Below are 10,351 nucleotides of genomic sequence, written 5' to 3'. Positions count from 1 at the left end.
CGGTGTTCACAGATAGCCAAAGTGCACTACACTTGTGCAAGAATCCCGTGTTCCATGACAGAACAAAACACGTGGATATCAAGCACTATTTCATTCGAGAGAAGATAACACAAGGGGTGGTTTCAATCAACAAGGTTGGAACAGAAGATAACCCGGCTGATGTTGGAACCAAGGTACTACCTCTAAGTAAATTCAGGCATTGTTTGGATTTGCTTAGAGTTCAAGATATTTAGTGCAATGAAGGCTTCGAGCAATGAAGTGATGAACATATTCGATTTCACTAGAACAAGAGAAGGACCCTTCAACCCAAGGTGGAGATTGTTGAAATTGAGTTGATGGGTCAGGCCCAATTAACTAAAGTGTCAAAGACTTAAGTTTGTTAAGTTAGTTAGAACAAGTTGTTTATATATATACATGAGTAATTCACACAAGGTGGTTAGAGATTTCAAAGGTGTGATTGATATATATGAGAACGAGGTGTAACTGAAACGTTTAATTGTGATAGTGGAATCGAGTTCGTAACAGAGCTCGACGGAGACATAGACCATCTTTTTTGGGTCGAACTCCGATATCAAATCTTGTGTTGTTTTATTGGTTTCTTGCTGTTATATTTCTTAAGTTCTTTGATTGATTATGAGGGAAATTCCCTACATTATCTTTACAAATAAACAAGATATGACAATTGACTTTAAAAAATTTTCAATAAAATCAAAGTGCAAAAGAATTCTAAGATTGCTTAGCATGTGATTTTGTACTTAAGGAATGAGAAATTGAATAAATTGAGTTGTTTGATTGATGAGTTTTATTCCGATTTAATTTTCAGATACTCAGAAATTATTTATTCCTCTCTAAATTGGGAGAAATGAATTTCATTCTCATTTGATAGATTCTCTCTTCCATGATGTTCACTCTCACATGTTTTCTCATAATTATAAAAAAAATATATAGTGACAATGAGGTAAGCCACAAACACACTTAACCATTTAACTAGACGCATAATTTGTCGTCTGACGAACTCGAACCCATGACCTTTAAGGAGGCTAGGGATATCCACCCTTTGTTGTTGCTAGGCTAGAAGAAGAATAAAATGTGATCACAATAGGGTTAAGGGTTAAGCACACAGCCCATAAACTTGTCGCCACACTCGAATCTAGGATCTCTCAAATAGATTAGGGATATCCACCCTCTCATAATTATAATTATAATTATAATTATAATTATAATATTATATATATTTTTATAATTATATATATAATAGACATTCTTTTATAATTAAAATAATAATAATTTATTTTATTTATTTAAAAAAATTATTTTAATTATTTAAATAATAAAAAGAAATTATTCAAAATGAAATTTTAATAACAATAACTAATAATAATATAATTAATTTTAAATATTATGAATTAATAATAAAATTCTAATAAATTAATTAAAATATAAAAACTTAAAAATAAAATAACAGTTTTATATAAAAAAATATTTAAATATAAAATATTTTAATAAAAAAAGTGTTATTAAAAAAGTTACAGCATGGTATAATATATGTTATTAAAGTAAAATGTTATATTTAATTTAATTAATTATTAATATATAATATTTTAAAAACTTTTTCTTATATTTCAGTATTTAAGTTTGATTTTATTTATAATTAAAAAAAAAAATCATTCAATTATTTTTTTTATAAATATTTTAAAATATATATATATATAATTAGTATAATAAGATATTAAATATTTATATTTTATTAAATTATTATATACTTTAATATTTTAATTATTTTAAACTATTATGATATAAAAATAATAATAATTTATATTTTAATTAAAAAAAATATAATAAAAATATCTAAAACATTAAAAATATCATGCACCAAATATTATTAATAAGATTGAAAATGATTAATACTCATAACCAAATATTACAATTTATATCGATTATACAATTCACATCTCACATATTTGTCTTTCTTATTCGAATCAAGCATCCCTTAAGTCTTTTGAGTGAGTTTTTTTAACTCATAAATTAACATTTTAAAGATTGATTTTATTTCTTATTTTAAGGAAAAAATTGATATTTATAAGTTTAATAGAAATAAAAATAGTAAGATTGAAACTATCTATAATATAATATGAGGGTTAATGTCATAATTTTGATGAATAGATATTGATCATTAATACTCCTGAAATCTTTATTTAAAGGAAAATTGAGATTTGAAGGTATATTTATTGTGTAATTAGTTTTAAGGAATAAATTAGAAATGAATCTATAGAGTATGTGTGAACCTTAGAGAATTTTTTTTTTTTATTTTCACTAAATAATACATATATTTAAAATTGCTAAAAAAATTAATATTAATAATAAATTAATATATGTTGTTATTTTAAATTATCTATCACTTTAATTTGTTTACTTCTGCAAAAATAAAAGGATAAAATTTATTTGGTAAAAAAATATTATTAAAATTTATTTTATAATATAATTTAAAATTTGCCAAAAAGAAATCACCTAACCAAATTTTATTTATTTCAGTTCCACTTTTCATATAAAATATAAATAAATTAAATAATTATAATAAAATAATATATATTTTTATAAAGTAGAAAAAAATATAATAAAATAATATATACATTTTTAAAATATCAATAATTAAACATTAAAATAGTTGGGAATGCATTTTTTAATCAGATATTTATGAAAGTATTGACCAAAAAATATTAAAATTCTATTAAAATTATTCATAGAATCTACATCAAATTGTATAAGATTGATTACAAAAAAATATCCTAATTAAAAAAACAGTTGAGTAATAATAATATGATTAATTTTAAAAGATACAAGGATTAATACATTACTTATGTATTAAAATAAATTAGTTTATAAAATTGGTAGTAATTTTATAATCTCCACAATAAAGATAAAGATGACATTTATGAGAATCCAATTCATTAAATTATTTTATATTTTTAACTAAATTACTATATAATTTACTCCCCCCATCAAGTCCAAGAGAGTCTTCATTTCTATCCCATTTCTATCTTATAGTTCTCTCCCCTGGTACGTGTGATCGATCATGGATCTTCTTCAAACAGTGCCGGTGGGGACCGCAATCGCTGTCGGAGGTCCGGCGGTCGCTCTGGGTGGACTTTCTTTGTGGTTAGTTAAAGGGTTTCTCAATGATCATCATCGGAAAACACGTCCCGGCGGTGGCCTCCCACCTGTTCCCGGTAATTAATTCATGAGTCTTTATTTTATGGGTATGAATTGAACTACATTTATATTTGGATGAATATGATATGATCATCAGTTGTTCCTGGTCTGCCGTTGATTGGGAATCTGCTTCAGCTAAAGGAGAAGAAGCCACACATGACTTTCGCAATGTGGGCTGAAACTTATGGTCCAATCTATTCCATTAAAACTGGTTCTAGTTCACTTGTCGTCCTCAACTCCGGTGAAGTTGCCAAGGAGGTAATACCCTTCTTTCTCAACTCGGATGATGGTTCGGGTGTGTTTGGTAACCATGGAATTAGAATTGAAATGAGGGTTGTAATTCAAATTATTAAGTTTTATAGACCATTTTAGATTTAAGGTATATTAAGAAGTTTCCACCATGCAGGCTTTGGTGACGAGGTATTCATCGATATCAACTAGAAAGCTAAGCAGAGCTTTAGATATCCTTACTTCTGATAAATGCATGGTGGCAATGAGTGATTACAATGAATTCCACAAGACGACCAAGAAGCATTTACTCACCAATGTTTTAGGCCCCAATGCTCAGGTTAATTTGAACAGTCTCCACCAAATCATATTACTTTCTTCTTCTAAAATGTTTGCTTATGGCCCCTCTATCTGTTTTTAGAAACAACATCGGGTTCTCAGAGACACGATGGTGAAGAACATTGTAAGCCTTTTCCATGCTCATTTGGAAAGCAAGCCTCTAGAAGCTGTGGAGTTTCGAGAAATCTTTGAGTCCGAGCTTTTCAGATTGTCAATGATTGAGGTAATTATTATTACTTCTTGACGTACATTTGGAAACAGTAGCAATTGAAAAACTAATTCAATGGAATTTCTTACATTCCTTGCAGACATTGGGGAATGACGTGGAATCAATCTACGTCGAGGAACTTGGGAAAACTATATCGAGAAATGAGATATTCGATGTTTTGGTGGACGATCCAATGGCTGGTGCAATAGATGTAGACTGGCGTGATTTTTTCCCGTATCTGAAATGGGTTCCCAATCCCGGTTTCGAAAAGAGAATCCAAAGAATGGATTTCAGGAGGCAAGCTGTAATGAGAGCCCTCATTAGACAGCAAACTGAACTGATTAATGCAGGGGAGGTAACAACTAACAATGGTTAATTAATCATACATTCGTGCATGGGTTTTTGATTGGTAACTGATGAATTGAGATTGATGACAGGAAACAAACAGTTACCTCGCTTATCTACTGCGTGAAGGAAAGAATCTGTCGGAGAAACAGATCATTATGTTGCTTTGGGAGGTGATCATTGAGGCATCAGATACTACTCTGGTTGCCACAGAATGGGCTATGTATGAACTATCCAAGGACAAGAACAAGCAGGTTGGTTGGTTGGTTTCATATTTTACTCTGATTTTCTTCTTGTTTTGAATTAACTTATCATAAGAAAATGGAAAAGTAAAAGGAGTTGGACTAATGGACAGGATCAATTGTACAATGAAATTGAAAGTGTTTGTGGGTCGGAAAATATAACAGAGGAATCGTTGTGTAAGCTACCATACTTGAATTCTGTTTTCCATGAAACTTTAAGAAGGCACAATCCTGTCCCGATTATTCCACTACGACATGCCGACGAAGACACACAACTCGGAGGATACTTTGTGCCTGCTGGAAGCGAGGTGGGACTCTGTTTCTTTTAGCTCAAATAATTGAATTTCCTAGTTGCACTCTAATTATGAAACAACAACTCATGTATATGATGTAGATTGCGATAAACCTTTACGCGTGCAACATGGATGAGAAACAATGGGAGAAGCCTGAAGAGTGGAATCCGGAGAGGTTTCTTGAAGGGAAGAATCAGGGGGAGTTAAAGATGGATTTGCACAAAACAATGGCGTTTGGAGGCGGGAAAAGGGTATGTGCAGGCGCGCTTCAAGCATCCCTGATATCTTGTGTGTCTATTGCTAGGCTTATACAGGAGTTTAAGTGGAGCCTAACCGAAGGTGAAGCAGCAGATGTCGACATCCTAGGCCTCACCAGTCGCAAACTTAATCCGGTTCGTGTATTCCTCGAACCTCGTAAGTGATTACGGCTTAACCCGATGAGTCGTGTGTCATGCCTTGTGGTGTGCCAAATCTTTCATAATAAATAAGAGCATAAAACAGTATGCGGTTATATGCACAACAGATTCTCTTGGATTTATCTTCTTAAATAAGTTTAATATGTTGTAAGCACATTTATCAACTTTAGAAAATCAAATTACTTTGTCTTTGAAATTTAATTTCATTTGAGTAGTCTAGTTGCATGGTTTGCATACAAGTTAACGGTGTTGTTTAACAAAAAGAAAAAGAAAAATCACACTAATCACTAGCTAACCATTTATTATTTTTTTAAATGTTCTATTATATAAGGATATATGGTAAGCCCAACAAACTCATAATTAGGGCAGTCCATCCAAAATATAATTATAATTAATATACTTATTATGCCCAAGGTAACTCAATAGTCAATAGGTTCAAAATATATATATTTTTTAATTTATTATCTATAAGAATTCAATCATTTATAAACAAAATAATAATTTATATCTATTAAATGAAAACAATTATCTTTGTGAAATATTTATTAAAATAGAAGAAAAAAAATTAATATGTTTAGAGCAGTTCAATACCCCAACCCCTAATAGGGTGAAACCAATATTTATCTCTTTTTCTTAATATGAATGTTACACTAATCATTTCAAGGCGTTCTCTTTTATAAATATTATGATTATTATTTTTAATTGTTAAAATAATTTTATATGTACTTGACATGGAAAAATATTATTAAATTAGATAAAATTATTTTAAATTAAAAATGTATAAAAATAATAAATTTAGATCACTATACATAACAAATTTTAATACATTATTTTATTAAATGCCCTAAATCTTGTTGAAGGCTCATATTTATAAAGCTAGTTTAAACTTTATGACAATTGAAAAAAAAAAGAAGTAGTATTTTGGTCATTTCCTAAGTGCATTGTATATAAACTATACTTAAAATCACAACTAAATAATATAATATAAGAGTTTCATGTCGAATTATATTGAATAAGAATGGGAAGGTCTTAAAAGCATTTGGGCTTTTGTTTTTCTAAAAATAAAATTAATTGAAAACATTTTTTTATCACATTAATATATTTTAATCATTAAATTGTTGATTAAAATATCAAATACTATTATTTTATTTTTATTAAATTTAAATTTTAAATATAAAATTTATTGTAAATAAATACATTTTTTAAACATCAAATTAAGCATCAATTGTATATATAAATTAGTTAATTAAAAAGTTGAACTTATATTGTTAAAACGTCCTGCGTTCATCAAATTTGAACTTATATTGTTAAAATGTATCGTGTTTAACAAATTTGGTGTTGAATTTAAGATATAAAATGTTAGTAGCTTAGTTGGTTAAAGTGTTTTATTTATTTTTGTTAGATTGCAAGTTCAAAACATATATATATCATTTTTAATTTTATTTTTAACTGTTTTAAATTTATGGACGGGTCAACCCACAATCCGACCCAAATATCCATTTACTCTCACATATATATTCAAATTAACCACAACTCTCGAACTGGCAATCCGGACACTTTAAAAATTAAACATCATTATTTATATATATATATATATTAGTTAGTTAAAAAGTTGAACAAATTTGGTGTTTAATTTAAAATATAAAGTTTATTAGCTTATTCGTTAAAAAAATTATATTTGTTTTGTTAGGTTACAAGTTCGAAACATACCTATAACATTTTTTTTTTAACCGTTTTAAATTTATGGGTCGACCCACAATCCGATCCAAATATTTATTTACTCTCACATATATATTCAAATTAACCATAGCTCTCGACCCAACAATCCAGACACTTATATATATATATATATATATATATTAATTAGTTAGTTAAAAAGTTGAACTTATATATATATTAGTTAGTTAAAAAGTTGAACATATATTGTTAAAACATTTCGCGTTCATCAAATTTGGTGTTTAATTTAAAATATAAAGTCTTATTAGCTTAGTTGGTTAAATGGTGGTACTTGTTTGGTTAGGTTACAAATTCGAAACATACATATAGCAATTTTAATTTTATTTTTAATCGTTTTAAATTTATGTGTGGGTCAACCCACAATCCGATCCAAATATCTATTTTACTCTCACATATATATTTAAATTAAATACGGCTCTCGACCCGGCAATCCGGACACTTTGAAAATTAAACATCATTATATATATGTATAGGTTAATTATTTAAAAAGTTGAACTTATATTGTTAAAACGTTTCGTATTCATCAAATTTGATGTTGAATTTAATATATAAAGTTTTATTAGTTTATTTGGTTAAAAGATTGTACTTGTTTTTATTAGGTTTCAAGTTTGAAACATACCTATAACAATTTTATTTTTCATCGTTTTAAGTTTATGGGCGGGTTAACTCACAATCCGACCAAAATATCAATTTATTCTCACAAATATTCAAATTAACCACAGCTTTCAATCTTGACACTTTGAAAATTAATATATATATATATATATATATTTTAAAAATTAATAGATATAGATAGATATATAGATAAGCTTCTTCAAGTTTATTTTATTATAATTTAAAACAATATTATTATTCCATAACAAATAAATGGTCAAATAAATGGTCAAAGATATAATAAAAAAAGTAAAAAATATATATATATATCAAATTATTTTTCATTTAATTTAATCTTAATTTAAAATTAAATATCATGATATTCATTTCTTTATTTTTGTAAAAATGAAAAAATTAACATTTCAAAAAGCTCGATGTGATTAATTTAAAAGTATTAAATAAGATGTTTAGTTGTTTAATTTAAAATAACTTTTAAATATGTTTTTATTTTTTTTTGCAAGGAGTGAAGGACGTATAAGACTGTTGAATCTGCACGCTGACGCAGTCTACACTCTATTTTTGTATTAAAAATTTAAAACAAATTATTATTCCATAATAAATAAATTAAATATTTTTGTATTTAAATATAGTTCATACATATCAAGTAAATGTATATAGATTTAAACCACTATTTTATCATCATAACTTTCATTTATAAATTAAAAAAGGTTTAAAATATTTTTTTTTTATAATAATTATAATGTTGAATAATAATAATAAAATAGTTTTGTTACCTTAATAAAGTAAATTGACTACTCTGAATGGTTAGTTTGATTCAGTTTGTTAGCTAAATAGGGATAATAGTTCAATTCTATTTAATTGAAAAAATATATTTTTTTTATTGTTTATAATATAATTTTTAAAAATATAAAAAATATTTTTTTTATTGTTTATAATATAATTTTTAAAAATATAAAAAAATATTCAAAGTATATTAATATTTCTAATAAAATAATAAAGATATAAAGCTAATATCAATTGGTTAAACTAATTCATTTTTCTTTTAAATGTTTAAAACAAAAGGAGTTATATCATTGCAATACTTGTAAACCCAGGAACGAATATATGGAGAGGCTCGGTGGTTAAAGCCAATCAAAAAAAAAAAATTACTGTAAAAATATGACATTAATCATAATTTTTTTTAAAATTAATATAATTTATTGTTTTTTATCTAATTATTAAAAAATAGTAAAATTTTACTTTTACATATTTGTTTTTTTCAAATTTTTCTCGTTATTATTTTAAGTTAACCCTAAATTTTTAACACCCCAATTCGAAATCTGAGTCCGTCCTCCCTGTGTACACTACATTATAATATTTCTCTACCTATTACAAATGTAATTTAATTTTAGAAGTAAAATTAAAAACATACTAATCAAACATAAACAATATTAGATAAAAAATTAAAATATTAGATAGAGGATGAAAACACATTTAATCTGATAAGACATAAGTATTTTTATAACAGTTTTTATTAAAATATTTCATATTTTATTTTTATATATTTTTAAATATGTTTTTATATAAAACTATTATTTTAAAGTTTTTATATTTTCATTTTAATTTATTTATTATAATTTTAGTATTAATATGTAATATTAAAATTAATTATATAAAAATGAAATATATTATTATTAATTATATTTTATTTTAAATAATTACTTTATATTATTTAAATAATTAAACTAATTTCTTTTAATAAATAAATTAAAATAATTATTATTTTAATTATATATATAAAAATATATGTAATAATTATAGGGGAGAAGTGAACCTAATTCATTATTCACCGTTTAGAGAATAAGGAAAAATTATGAGCAATCAAATTAATTACTTTTCTTCTTCTAATAATGGAATAGAAAATACGAACTGAGTATGTGTTTTAAGATTTTAATACTTCCTCATACACATATTCTTTTAATAAAAATAACATTAATATCAACTCATCATATATACCCTTAATATATAAACAAAGTAATTCTGAATTGAACTATCAATCATAATCTCTATTTCATTTGTAGAGGAGGCTAAAACCTACGCATCGAATACATCTCGAATAAAATAAATAGTCTAGATTCATACTTGAAGCGAGATCAACGATCTTGTTCTTACCTGACAATAACAATTAATTTGGTCAGATCGTTGATAGAGAAAAATAGGTGAACACCGGAGGATGATTGTCATCTGAGGATTGTGAGTAAGGATGACAATTTAAAACCGCCCCGCGAAAACCGAACTGAATTGCCCCGTTTGGGACGGTTTTTCCCCGAAACCGAACGGAGATGGGGCGGGGATGGTATTTGTGTCCCCCTCCCCGAACCGCCCCGATCTCACCCCGACTATACCCCGAACACTATAAAACATAATTAAATATATTAAATTTCCAATATATTTATTTTTTCACTATATTTTATAATAGTTGTAAGTTTATTTCTTTATAATAATATAAAATTTCAATATATTATATTAAAAATTTGTTTATATAATTTTTTTTATAATTTTCTTTTATTTTTTTTTATTTTTCTTAAAAATATTTTATTAAAACGGTGTCCCGCGGGGATCCCCGAAACCGAATAAAGCCGAACGGGGCGGGGATGGTATTAAAAAAATCCCCGAAATAGAAACGGTGCGGGGATGGTAAATGCATTCCCCGCCCCGAACCGCCCCATTGCCATCCCT

General features: G+C 26.5%; 1 protein-coding gene across 1 annotated transcript; it reads left to right on the top strand.

The window, feature by feature from the left end:
• The first annotated feature begins 3,073 nt into the window (after window positions 1-3,073).
• On the top strand, window positions 3,074-5,351 carry LOC124928896 (ent-kaurene oxidase-like). Its single transcript, XM_047469143.1, has 8 exons — window positions 3,074-3,227; window positions 3,308-3,468; window positions 3,617-3,778; window positions 3,860-4,000; window positions 4,086-4,340; window positions 4,423-4,584; window positions 4,686-4,880; window positions 4,967-5,351. Exons 1-8 carry the CDS (start codon window positions 3,074-3,076, stop codon window positions 5,285-5,287), a joined length of 1,551 nt encoding a protein of 516 aa, XP_047325099.1. The 3' UTR covers window positions 5,288-5,351.
• The last annotated feature ends 5,000 nt before the right edge of the window (window positions 5,352-10,351 follow it).

Source organism: Impatiens glandulifera, chromosome 3 (assembly GCF_907164915.1).
Source record: "Impatiens glandulifera chromosome 3, dImpGla2.1, whole genome shotgun sequence".
Taxonomy (NCBI): Eukaryota; Viridiplantae; Streptophyta; class Magnoliopsida; order Ericales; family Balsaminaceae; genus Impatiens; species Impatiens glandulifera.
The sequence above is the reverse complement of the archived record's forward strand: the minus strand, read 5'-3'. Positions and strand labels throughout refer to the sequence as shown.

What these genes read in the sequence shown, in the direction of transcription:
- LOC124928896 (XM_047469143.1), top strand. Translation starts at nt 3,074, where the DNA reads ATGGATCTTCTTCAAACAGTGCCGGTGGGGACCGCAATCGCTGTCGGA. An exon ending in CCGGTGAAGTTGCCAAGGAG is followed by an intron (nt 3,469 to 3,616) that starts GTAATACCCTTC and finishes TCCACCATGCAG; the next exon opens with GCTTTGGTGACGAGGTATTC. An exon ending in CCAAGGACAAGAACAAGCAG is followed by an intron (nt 4,585 to 4,685) that starts GTTGGTTGGTTG and finishes ACTAATGGACAG; the next exon opens with GATCAATTGTACAATGAAAT.